Source organism: Microtus oregoni, unplaced genomic scaffold (genome assembly GCF_018167655.1).
Source record: "Microtus oregoni isolate MIOR12 unplaced genomic scaffold, Mior012 000098F_ref0000018, whole genome shotgun sequence".
Lineage (NCBI taxonomy): Eukaryota > Metazoa > Chordata > Mammalia > Rodentia > Cricetidae > Microtus > Microtus oregoni.
This window is the reverse complement of record NW_024544711.1, coordinates 1,991,302-2,004,155: the sequence shown is the minus strand read 5'-3', so window position 1 is coordinate 2,004,155 and position 12,854 is coordinate 1,991,302. Positions and strand designations below refer to the sequence as shown.

At 48.5% G+C, this 12,854-nt stretch overlaps 1 protein-coding gene across 1 annotated transcript; it reads left to right on the top strand.

Annotated features, from left to right (window-relative positions):
• Window positions 1–4,098: 4,098 nt before the first annotated feature.
• On the top strand, window positions 4,099–12,519 carry LOC121443033 (spermatogenesis-associated protein 24). The gene is made up of 6 exons (XM_041644721.1): window positions 4,099–4,239; window positions 5,373–5,438; window positions 5,630–5,760; window positions 5,853–5,923; window positions 12,166–12,268; window positions 12,372–12,519. The coding sequence occupies exons 1-6, from the start codon at window positions 4,123–4,125 to the stop codon at window positions 12,499–12,501; spliced, it is 618 nt and encodes a 205-aa protein (XP_041500655.1). The 5' UTR covers window positions 4,099–4,122; the 3' UTR covers window positions 12,502–12,519.
• Window positions 12,520–12,854: the final 335 nt, after the last annotated feature.

The window sequence follows — 12,854 nt, the reverse complement described above, 5'->3', positions numbered from 1 at the left end:
TGAGTGTATTTTAACAAAGTAAACATTAAACAATTTTATATACAAAATGCAACCTTATGGCTTTTCTTTGTTTGGCCTTTGTCCACTACCTCATGCGTGGAGTCACTTTGGACCAAAGATGCTCCTGTGGAATAGTCTGTGTTTAGAATCGTACATAATGCTAATGGGATGAATTCCAGACGGGCGCGGTGGGGGGGGGGGGGGGGGCGGTGGGTTTCAAGACAGGGTTTCTCTGTGTAGTCCTGGCTGTCCTAGAACTTGAGCTGTAGACCAGGCTGGCCTCAAGCTCTCAGAGATCCGCCTGCCTCTGCCTCCCAAGTGCTGGGATTAAAGGTGTGTGCTGCCACCTCCTGGCTAAGGATTTTTTGTTTTGCATTTATCACCTTTTCTGTGTATAGGTGTTTTGCCTGCATGTGTGTATGTGTGCCATGTGTGAGCGGCGCCCTTGCAGGCCGGAAAGGGCATCGGTTGTTCACCATGATGTGGATGACGGACAGAACCTAACTTGGGTCCTCTGCAGGAGCAGAAAGTGGGGTTTTGGCTTTGGAGGGGGGAATTTGGAAACATAATTTATATATAAAATTTTAGCAAGAAACAATGTAAAATGACAACACACATTAAAAGTGAAAATAAGCCTGGTGTTGGTGGTGTACCCCTCACACTTTTAATCCAAGCTCTCAGGAGGCAGAGGCAGACCATTTCTGTGAGTTCAGAGTCTATAGAGTTCCAAGATAGCCAGAGCTATGCAGAGAAATCCTGTCTTGAGAGAGAACCTGTTGATAAAGACCACTTTCTATCCTGAAATAACTGTATAAAACATGATATCCTCAAGTCAAATACCTAGGAGCGACCTAATCTTTATTTCTCTTCAGAGAGAATGAACCCACAGAGAACGCCTATAGGTGAGAATGCAACTTTACCTGAACCGGAGTGACTTCTGCTAAGAATTCCTTCTGTACTTTCAGATAGCAATCCAGCGTACCACAGCCAATCTAGATCAAGCCTAGATTTAGTATCAGAAACACTGGTGCTACCCAGCTCTTTCCTGGCTATATTCTCAGTGGGCCATACTTAGCAAAGTCTTGGTTTAAAGATACCATTCACGGTGTTTAATATTTACATGGTACAACTGGTCACATGTCCTACTTGGCTCAACATACGTGTGAGACTCAGTACAGCTGAGTTTGAGAACTTGCCTGTATTTTAGGTGGGCTGGGTCAGAGGCAAATGATACCTCGGACGTCTAGATCAAATGCCGAGTGCAGTGGTTCTCAACCTGTGGGTCGAGACCCCTTTGGGGGGGGTCACATGTCAGATGTTTACATACAGTTAATAACAGAAGCAAAAGTCATGAATTAGTACGAAACAATGTTATGGTTGGGGTCACCACAACATGAGGAATGGATTAAAGGTTGGCAACATAGGAAGGTTAAGACCACTGTCTTACTGGTTTTCATTTTGGGGTTGTTTTAGAAGAGGGGGGTCTCAGGAAGCCCAGACTGGCCTTGAACTTCTTATCTTCTTGCCTTGACATCACTAGTGCTAGGATTCCAGGTGTGCAATACTCCGCCATGGAAGTCTGACTTGTTCCCTCCAAAACATCTGGAACTTCTGATTCCATTAGACTCCACTCCAAAACCACCATCCACTTACACCGTAGCAGCTTTACCCCCTTACCTAGAATATTTCAGTAGCTTATTTCATCCCCAGCATTAACATCATCCAAGTTCTAATCATAGCTAGCATTTTGAAGATTTTGCTTTTTTTTTTTTCTTGAGACAGGGTTTCTCTGTGTAACAGCCCTAGCTGTCCTGGAACTAGCTCTTGTAGACCAGGCTGGCCTCGAACTCACAGAGATCCGCCTGCCTCTGCCTCCCAAGTGCTGGGATTAAAGGCGTGCACCACCATTGCCTGGCTATTTATCTTTTTCTTAGCACTGCCATAGCTCTACTACTATTTCTTCTAGCTGACTATTGACGCACTGGTCCGCTAGACCAAGTCCTAGTCTGGTTTTGTCTGGGATGAGCCGTGAAGTGCCACCTTCCAAAACGAGCTGCTCTGGGAGAGTCTGTTGAGTGTGGTGACTCAAACAGAACCCCGGGAGGAAAGCACGAAGATGGCCGGTGCACGCTGACGTCAAGCCCGAGCCACAGCGTGCAAGGCCAGCAGGAGTGACACCATGGCGACGGCAGCTCACAAACATTTCAGTGGGGCTGGCTGAGAGTTTCCAAGTTCAGTCCATTATCGTCATGGTGGGAAGCATGGCAGCATGCAGGCAGACACGGTACTGGAGGAGCTGAGAGTTCTGCAGCAGGAGACTGTGCCACACTAGGCCTAGCTTGAGCATGTAAGACGTCAAAGGCCCCACTCCTACACACACACACACACACACACACACACACACACACAGTGCCACACTTCTTCCAACAAGGCCACACCTCCTAATTGTGCCATCCGCTATGAGCCACGCACTCGAACACTAGACTATGGGGGCCATCCCTAGTCAGACCACCACAGAGACATGTCTAAAACACCACTATCCACAAAACTAAAGATAACAACTAGATAGGTGTGGTGGAACAGGCCTATAATTCTTTCCTACTATGGAAATTATCACTAAAGGGTTTTTTTTTAGAAAAAACAACAACAATAAAAAAAAAAAAAACTTTAAAAATTCTTAGGCAAGGCCGGGCGGTGGTGGCGCACGCCTGTAATCCCAGCACTCGGGAGGCAGAGGCAGGCAGATCTCTGTGAGTTTGAGACCAGCCTGGTCTACAAGAGCTAGTTCCAGGACAGGCTCCAAAACCACAGAGAAACCTTGTCTCGAAAAAACCAAAAAAAAAAAAAATTCTTAGGCAGGGGGCTGGAGAGACAGCTCAGTGGTTACGAGCACGCATTGCTCTCCCAGAGGACCAGAGTTCACTTCCCAGAACCCATATCAGATGGTTCACAGCCATCCATAACTCCAGCTTCAGGGAATCCAACTCCTCTGGCTTCTATGGGCACCTGCACAAATATGCACACACAAACACAAAACATTTAAAAAATTAAATACTTAGACACATGACTAGAGAGATGGCTCAGCATTCAGGAGCACCTGCCCTTTCAGAAGGCCCAGGTTCAGTTTCCAGCACCCACAAAGTGGCTCACAACCATCCATGACTTCAGTTCCAGGGAATCTAAGGCCCCGTTTCTGAGCTCCCACAGGCACTAGGCACAGATATACATCAGGCAAAACACTGATACACGTAAAAGTAAAACATTTTTTCTGAACTTCTTAGGCACATGGGTCATATTTTGAGAACCAGGCAAGGGTAGTGGCAATACAGGACAGTATAAACTATAGACTATGCCCACATGAGGTTTCTACTGACTGCTTCTCTTGCCAACTCCCCACCCCCCTTTTTTTTTTCTTTTTTGAGACAAAGTCTCATTATGTAGCTCTGGCTATCCTGGAATTTACAGAGGGTGAAGATTAAAGGCATCTGCCACCATGCCCAGCTTGTTTGTTTTAAGATTTATTTATTTATTATGTGTACAGAGTTCTGCCTGCATGTCTGCCTATAGGCCAAAAGAGGGCACCAGATCTCATTAAGGATGGTTGTGAGCCACCAACCACCAAACTAGCCTTGAACTTGCTATGTATGAAAATATGACTCTGAATTTCTTATCTCCTGCCTCTACCTCCGAAGTGCTGGGATTACAGGCTTTCCATGCATGCTAATAAGAGGCACGCACTCTTTCAATTGAGCTTCTGTATTTTTGTGGGCTTTGTTATTTTGAGGCAGGGCTTTTCCATGTAGATCATGGCTGGTCTTGAACTCACAATCTTCCAGCTTCCTGAATGCTGAGGTTTCCATCTTAAACTACCAAGCCCAGTCATTTGTTTCTGCATTGTTGGGGGATGAATCCATCTTGGCTCTCCCCCGGCCAGCGCTCTACCCACTGCGCGACACGCCCCGGCCTCGAGAAGCTTTCTGAAAGCCGGTCCTCGGCCTTGTTAACAGAGGAAGTCCCCGCCCCCGGTTGCCAGGGCGCTCTGTGGCGTTGCATTCTCATTGGCTGGCGACGGGTAAGGCGCGCAGCGGGAGGCCATTTCCAACGAGCTGGCGGGGGCGAAAGATGGCGACGCCCCTTGGGTGGTCGCAGGGGGGCTCCGGATCTGTGTGTCTCGCCTTCGATCAATTGCGGGACGTGATTGAATCTCAGGAGGAGCTGATCCACCAGCTGAGGAATGTGGTAGGCAGCCAGAGCTCGGGGAAAGGCCGCAACTGGACGCCTCCCCCGCGGGGGCGAGGCCAGGCCCTCTTTGGATTAGGGGGCGTGGCTAGAATACAGTGCGGAGGGCGTCATCCTGGAGGCGGGGCTCACCTGGCTGCTAGGGGCAGAACCAAGAAGAGCGGGACTGGGGGTTGTGGGGGGCAATGCCTGCCTGAAGTTAACCCAAATCAGGCGGTGTTCCCCACTCTGCCTGCTTGCTGAAGGGACAGGAAGATGCTCATTGAACCTCAGTGTCTCCACTTTTAGTGGAAATGACCTCACTGACTCCCAAAGCCTTCTGCGCACAGAAATCAGAACATTAAGTCATACTCCTCCCCAGTGTCAAATGCAGTCCTAATCGAATTTGGCCTTTCCCGGTGGTGGTTTAAGGGTCTCCAGACATTTCGGTGTGCGTTTGTTTCCAGCCTCAGCTAGTGGGTGCCAAGCATTGGCGTCACAGGTTGCCTTGGTGCTGGCTAGCAGGAGCCAACAGTTTTTGTTTTTTTTCTATTTTAGTAACAATGTTGAGATATTTCTCTAGCTCAAAAAATAAAACTGGCTTCACATCTATTTTTCACTCTAATGATTTTTAGACAGTTTCTTCCCTTCTGTGCAGTTAGATTCAAGGGGGATTGTGAGAGGCATACTTAGCCTATTTCCAAAAAAATGTATGCTTCTGTGGGCACTGAATTCCCTTCAATTCCCTGAGGGTCCCCAGATCTTTCTCTTGGCAGCTCACTTTGGCATGTGTGTCCCCACCATCTGGAACATTTTTTCCCTTCTCATATTTAGCAGTCAGACATCAGGATTAATGCCACTGTCTCTGAGAGGAATCCTGGCCCTTAGTAAAGCTGGGTCCAGGGCTGTTCTGTGTACCACAGTCCACTGGGCTTTCCCCCACAACATACAGCATGAGCTGTCTTCAGGAGGCGGCTCGCTCCTTGCAGGGAGCACTTAGGACTGGGCCTCAGTAAATCTCTGGAACTAAAATCTCCTGTCCCAAGGCCTGAAGTCCTGGATATCATCCCCTTAGCCATCCTTGTCCCTGGTCCCTAGAGAGCAACCCCTCCCACCTTGGTCCCAGCCCCTTCCTGAGCCGGGCTCTGTTGCAGATGGTTCTCCAGGACGAAAATTTTGTCAGTAAAGAAGAGTTCCAAGAAATAGAGAAGAAACTGGTGGTGAGTAATGGCGTCTGCAGACGCCTGATTTCCTCCCGATTCCCAAGATCCCGGTGTCTGGGCAGGGTCCTTGTAGTGAGGCTGAGTCTTCCTGCACCCAGGCTTCAGCGCCTTTGAGAAAGGGAGTTAGTTAGGGGACCCTACAAGACCCAAGGTGTCTTGGGATAAAGCGGTAATCACCTCCCCTGCAGGAAGAGAAAACTGCTCATGCCAAAACCAAGGCCCTCCTGGCCAAGGAAGAGGAGAAATTGCAGTTTGCCCTCGGAGAGGTGGAGGTACTGTCCAAACAACTGGAGAAGGAGAAGCTGGCCTTTGAAAAAGCGTGAGTGAGTGGGCCCCAGGAAGAGGTGTGGAGGCTGGGGGCTTATCTGCCTTCTGCCTGCCCACCCTTTCATTGTAACTTCCCCTGCGCAGGCTCTCCAGTGTCAAGAACAAAGTCCTGCAGGAGTCTAGCAAGAAGGACCAGCTCATCACCAAGTGTAATGGTAGGCGGGAGGCCCGTGCTGCCCCTCAAGTTAACATACACGGGCTCTTTCCCAACAGCCCAGGGCCTGTGACAAAATCAGGGTTCTACCCCAACTTCTGCCCCCGGCTGAGGATACAGGCAAGTCCAGGCGGGTCACACCCTCGAAAAGGCCTTCAGGGACCAGGCAGGTCACGGAAATGATGGATGAAATCGGTGTGCGATATTCTTCACAGCCATAAAGGAACGGGCTTGCTCCCATTTTTCTTGAAACATACAACCTTCTTAGTCCACCTTCTGTTTTTTCCCATTTTTGATAAGTGTTAGAGATAGTGCACCCAACTGATAACCTTGCTTCTAGAGGAGTCGTAGAACAAGCTCAGTCCTCCTGGGGAGCTGGTCTTCCACTCAGGACCAAGCGACTCATGAAAGCCGTGCCCCTCCCGTGAGAACAGGGCCAGGATCCCCAGATCTTTTAGAAAAGAATCTAGGAGCCAAGTGTTGTGGCACATGGTTCTGATCCCAGCACTCAGAAGGTTGAGGCAGGAAGATGGGAGTTTGAGGCCATCCTGGATGGTGTAAGACCTTGTCTCAAGAGCAGAAAAGAATTTTCAAGCCAACTTTAATGGGAAAAATCTGAATTATTAGTGTAGGCAACTAATTTAGGCAATTTGAAAGAATTTTATTCACGGAGTAAAATCTGCTGAGCTGCTGGGTTTCAGCTCTGCCATCTGCTATGTACACATCTTTGGCCACTTACTGGTCCATGGCGTGCTCTGAGCTGAGGGGCGGCACCTTTCAGTTCCAGAGACTGCTAGACTTGTTACTTAGCCTAAGAATTGTCTATGAATTCCATGCATGGAATCTGTTCACTCTCTGTAGCAGATCTTCAATAGGCCAGAGACGGCCTGAGCCCAAGAGGGTTAAGGTCCCTCCCTAAGCCTAACAGATAGTTACTGTCTCCCCACACCCCCAACTCCTCCCTTATCATCTTTTCTACCTAGGGGTTGGAGAGATGGCCTAGCAATTAAGAGCTCTGACTGCTCTTCCAGAGGACCCGGGTTCAATTCCCAGCACTCACATAGCAGCTAACAACTGTCTATAACTCCAAGATCTGACACAGACATACATGCAGGCCAAACATCCCTATCCAGAGAACCCAGAGAACTGGAATTATTTCCTGGTATAGCCAGAGATGTCTTTCCTTAGGCATTTTCTTCTACCACAATCAACCCAGGCCCTAGGGCTCACCATGTGTCATGGGGTCAGGGTCTGGCTTCCTCTCCACAAAATGTCCTGCTCCTCTCCAATGGGCTACAAGTCCTCACCTAGGCAGTGCGGTGCTGTGACCCTCGCTTTAATCAATATTCCTACCTGACCCTTTGTGATTCAGTTTTGTTTTTATATTTACATAGTTTTTTTCTTCCTTCCTTTCTTGATCTTTAATTTTTTTGAGACAGGTTCTCTCTGTGTAGCCCTGGCTGTCCTAGAACTTGGTATGTAGACCAGGCTGGCCTTGAACTCACAGAGATCCTTCTGCCTCTGCCTCCAAATACTGGAATTAACAGGTGCCACCACTTCCCAGCTAGTCACACAGATTCCTAGTTCTTTCCCAAAAGAATTTTAGATGCAGTTAATTTCATATTATCCAGAAGACCTTGAGAACCAGACTCCAAGGCCCTGTCCTGCCGCGCACTGAGATCCTTCCTAAGTCTCTCGCCTTCATCTCTGTCTCTTTCCTCTTTTCTACTCTGTTCATCTGGGCCCACATTTTATCTGAACTGATAATGCACCAACATTTCTGCATGGTTGGAGCTTGTGCTGTAGTTTCCTCTTCTCCTTCCTTTCTTGTATGTGTACATGCCTGTTTGTATGTTCGTGTCCATGCAAGGACCAGAGGCCAAAATCGGGCAGCTTCCTCAATCACTCTCCCCATTTTTATTTTATGTGCATGAATGTTTTGCCTTCGTGTGTGTGTGTGTATGTATGTATGTATGTATATATGTATGTATATCTGCACTGCATGTGTGACTGGTCCCCACAGATACAGAAGAAAGCGTCTAATTCCCTGGGGCTGGAATTAGTGTGTGAGCTGCCACATGGGTAATGGGACTTGAAATGGGGTCCTCTGCAAGAGGAACAAGTGCTTTTACCACTGAGCTGATTCTTCAACCCCCTGACATTTATTTTAAAGCAATGGTTTTGTGTTACAGTTCTTGTATGTGTGTGCATGTATACATCACACCCTACACGTGTGGAGGTGAGGGAAGATTTGGTCTTCACGTTTTCCTTCCACTGTGTGGGCCCTGGAGATTGAACTCAGGTCCTCTTTGTGTTAGGGAAGAACTTTAACCAGCTGTGCCATCTCGCTGGCCCACTGCCCTGGCTGTGACAAGGTCTCACACTGAACCTGAAACTTGCCAGTTTGGGCTAGACTTCTGTCTAGCCATCCAGAAAGCCTCAGGGACCCACTGTCGGGATTACAGGGACACACAGTTGCACCCCCCGTGGGTGCTGGGTATCCAGATTGTGTGCTCACATTCGTTGTGCAGCAAGCACATTACCAACTGAACCCCCTCCTCAGCTCCCATTCCACTTACCTTGTATGTGCTCGTGTGTGGGTGTGGGTGTGCATGTGTGCACCTGCATATGGAAGCTGGAAGACAACCTTCAATTTCATCCTGAGGACTGGTACCCACTTCCTTTAAGAAAGGCTCTCTCAAAAAAAAAAAAAAAAAAAGGAAGAAAAAGAAAAAAGAAAGGCTCTCTTGCTGGGCAGCGGTGGTGTACACCTTTAATCTCAGCACTCGGGAGACAGAGGCAGGGGGATCTCTGTGAGTTCAAGGCCAGCCTGGTCTACAAGAGCTAGTTCCAGGACAGACACCAAAACTACAGAGAAACTCAGATTCTCATGCTTGCAAGGCAAGTGTTTTACAGACCAAGCCCTTCTCAGCCTCCAATTTTTTAAAATATTTTTCAAACTTCAATGACTTTGTTTTTTTAGGTTTATTCATCTTAATATTTTGTATGCATGGATGTATCTTCTGCATGTGCCTGGTGCCCTCGGAAGCCAGAGGAGGGCATCATATTCCCTGGGACTAGCTAGAGCTACAGAAGATTGTTAACTCTCATGGGTCTGGGAATGGAATCCAGGTCCTCTGGAAGAGCAGCCAGTACTCTTAACCACCAAGTCCACTCTCCAGTCCCCGCACTTTTTTTTTTTTTGAAATGGGTTCTCAGGCATCCCAGGCTGGCCCCGAGCTTGCTATTGAATGACTTTGAATCCATCCTCCCGCCTTCACCTCCTCGTATTGCTCTTCCTTTCTTTTTCTCTCTTTAATGGTTCTGGCAGCTGGACCCAGGGCTTAGCATGCTAAGCATAAGCTGCTCTCTACCAGTGAACATATTCCCAGTCCTGTGCAGTCTTTTCCTCAGTGGGATATGCCCCTCCCCGACTGTGTGATCAGAAATTTCCAGCACTCCATGAAGGGCAGTTATATAAATGAATGCTCTTAGATCCTGATAGCCACCTGGATTTTTTATCCAAGACACAGAAATCTATGTATTGAATGTGCACCTGTTTAGGAGAGAGGCTTTTCCATGACTGTCCTCACATCCTCTCCATGCTGCCTTGGAAGAGGGACGTATGAGGAAACAGGCCTCAAAAGCAGCTAAGCCAGCATGCTAACACTGCCTCATCGGTATGAGCCTCTCTGAAATGTGTGGCCTCATCCTGCGCTCTCGTCGGTTTCTCTTCTGTCTGCCGTTTGTTTCTCTCTCTCTCTCTCTCTCTCTCTCTCTCTCCCCGCCCCCGTGTGGGAGCCTCATACATGCTAGGCAAGTGTTCTAGGAATGAGTCACACCACCAGCCTTCAACGCCTGAGTCTTTATTTTTATTTATTTATTTTTCTGGAACTCACTCTGTTGACCAGGCTGGTCTCGAACTCACAGAGATCTGCCTGCTTCTGCCTCCCGAGTGCTGGGATTAAAGGTTGTGCACCACCACCCAGCACACTTATTTATGTTTTTTTTTTCTGTTGAGACAGGTAGCCCAGGCTGGCCTCAAACTTGGTAGGAGACCTTGGGCTCCCAATACTCTCAGCTCTGGCATGTGCCAACACCCTCAGTGTAATTTCTGTTTTTTTTTAAATATTTATTTATTAATTATGTATACAATATTCTGTGTGTGTGTGTGTGTATCTGCAGGCCAGAAGAGGGCACCAGACCTCATTACAGATGGTTGTGAGCCACCATGTGGTTGCTGGGAATTGAACTCAGGACCTTTGGAAGAGCAAGCAATGCTCTTAACCTCTGAGCCATCTCTCCAGCCCTGGTTTTTTTTTTTTTAATTTATTTATTTATTAAGGATTTCTGCCTCCTCCCCGCCACCGCCTCTCATTTCCCTCCCCCTCCCCCGATCAAGTCCCCCTCCCTCATCAGCTCGAAGAGCAATCAGGGTTCCCTGACCTGTGGGTAGTCCAAGGACCACCCACCTCCATCCAGGTCTAGTAAGGTGAGCATCCAAACTGCCTAGGCTCCCCCAAAGCCAGTACGTGCAGTAGGATCAAAACCCAGTGCCATTGTTCTTGAGATCTCAGTAGTCCTCATTGTCCACTATGTTCAGCGAGTCCGGTTTTATCCCATGCTTTTTCAGACCCAGGCCAGCTGGCCTTGGTGAGTTCCCGATAGAACATCCCCATTGTCTCAGTGTGTGGGTGTACCCCTCGCGGTCCTGAGTTCCTTGCTCGTGCTCCCTCTCCTTCTGCTCCTGATTTGGACCTTTCTGGGTTTTATTTTTGAGGATTTTTTAAAATTTATGTGTATGAGTGTTTTGTCTACACATATGTATGTGTATGTGCCATGTGTGTGCCTAGTACCTGTGGAGGTGAGAAGAGGGTGCCAGATTCCCTAGGCACCTCTCTCTCTGCTAGATAGATAATAATATCTATGTTAGAGAGAGAGTTAATTCACATATTTAGGAACCACCATGTGGGTGCTAGGAACCAATTCAGGCTCCTCTGGAAGAGTCCGGGCTCTTAAGCACTGAGCCGTCTGTCCAGCCTCTAGTTCCTGAGTCCTAACTCTTCTTTTGGGGAAGATGAACACATGTCTGATGGGTTCACAGACATCATTGCCCACAGGCGGCCCTCTATAGCACAGGGCTGGGCACCCACCTTGCCCTTTATAGGTCCGGTTGGTGGACGTGGCCAAACTCGATGTTTCTGATCCCAAAGTCCATCCATTCCACAGTACACAGATCTATGAAACACTGTTTCAGGTCTTAGGGAGTGAAGGAGACAATAGTCCCTGTCCTTATGAACCGTGTGTCATAGTTGTAGAAGGACATGAGTGACATATGAGGTGTGTTAGACATCGGCAAGGAGAAAGGGAGCAGGGACGGGGACTCAGAAGGGGAGGGGTGTAATTTCTAGATGAAGGGTCTAACCAAGGATGTGTAAAGGCCCAAGAGCAGCAGCTAAGAGCCAGGGCTTTGGCCTTCTTCTTTCCAAGGAATTTTTGCCCATCCTCACCTGGGCGAGGTTTGTAATTGAATGGTGACATCGCTGACTTACTGTCCCCACTCCCAAGACCCCATAAATTTGCTGATACGTCAGGGCCTCGTGATGAACACCTGTAATCCCAGGCTGAGTAGAAGGACCAAAAATTTAAGGCCTACCAGGGTTACAGAGTGAGTTTAAGGCTAGCCTGGTCAACCTAATGAGACTGTGCTTAAAAACCAAGTAGAAAGTAGATGGGTGTGGCCGTGCGTACTAGGCTGAGGCAGGTGAGTGTCTTGCATTTGAGGCTAGCCTGGTATGCATAGCAAGTTCTAGAACAGCCAGAGCTACATAATGAAGAGAAAAATAGTAGAAAGAGGGAAGCATGCCTTTAATCCCCCACTCTGGGGGCAGAGGCAGGCTGTTCTCTGTGAGTTCGAGATCAGCCTGGTCTACAGAGTGAGTTCTAGAACAGCTGGGGGCTGGGGCTGTGTCGAAAGACTCTGACTAAAAAAAAATTAAAAAATAAAAAATAAAGGGTTGGGGATATAGCTCAGTGATAGAGCACTTACCTGTCATGTGTAAGAGCCTGGGTTCAGTCTCCAATAAAGAAAAACAAACTCATTCATACTGAGGCACTGCAACTGTTCAAAGATAACCGAGTGGCAAGAGCAAACCTCTGAGACGCCCCACAAGGGAAGACCTCCGCTCAGGAGCGGCCTGAGAGATGGGAACCTCCCCTCCTCCCTGCCTCTCTCCCCCACAGAAATTGAGTCTCACATTATAAAGCAAGAAGATATACTTAATGGCAAAGAGAATGAGATTAAAGAGTTACAGCAAGTTATCAGCCAGCAGAAACAGATTTTCAGGTGAGGGGCCGGGCCAGGCTTGGGGGTTGCTGATGGAAGTGGGGAGCCTGACTTGGCCCCTACCCAGGGCTGTCCAGCCTACGACCAGCTGGCTCCGTTGCAGGAATCACATGTCCGACTTCCAGATCCAGAAGCAGCAGGAGAGCTACATGGCCCAGGTGCTGGACCAGAAGCATAAGAAAGCCTCGGGAACACGTCGGGCCCGGAGCCGCCAGTGTCCCAGGGAAAAATAAAATGCTGGTTGCCTTGCTGGTCTCTAAATGCAATGCCCAACTTCTACCTTCTCTATTCTGGGGAGACCAGCTCTTCCCCTCCATCCTGGGGACCCCCACCACACTGGGCAGAGGAAACACTGCCCAGTCTCCAGCCCCTGCTGCTGTACTACTCCTTTGGGATAGGATAGTGCCCATGGTAACGGAGTGGGAACTGCTGCTTGCTTTTGGTGGTTAGTCTTCTCTATACTCAGCCCAGATTAGCCCAGTCACACCCTGCTTGAACTTCAGTGAATGTGATTCTCTGAGGTTGGCTGTAGGGTTAGGGAAGAATGGAGTGTGTGCGTGTGTGCATGCGTGTGTGTGCATGTGTG

Coding starts and splice junctions, on each gene's coding strand:
- LOC121443033 (XM_041644721.1), top strand. CDS start 4,123: ATGGCGACGCCCCTTGGGTGGTCGCAGGGGGGCTCCGGATCTGTGTGT. Junction 5,439..5,629: donor AAATAGAGAAGAAACTGGTG/GTGAGTAATGGC, acceptor CCTCCCCTGCAG/GAAGAGAAAACTGCTCATGC. Junction 5,924..12,165: donor GCTCATCACCAAGTGTAATG/GTAGGCGGGAGG, acceptor TCTCCCCCACAG/AAATTGAGTCTCACATTATA.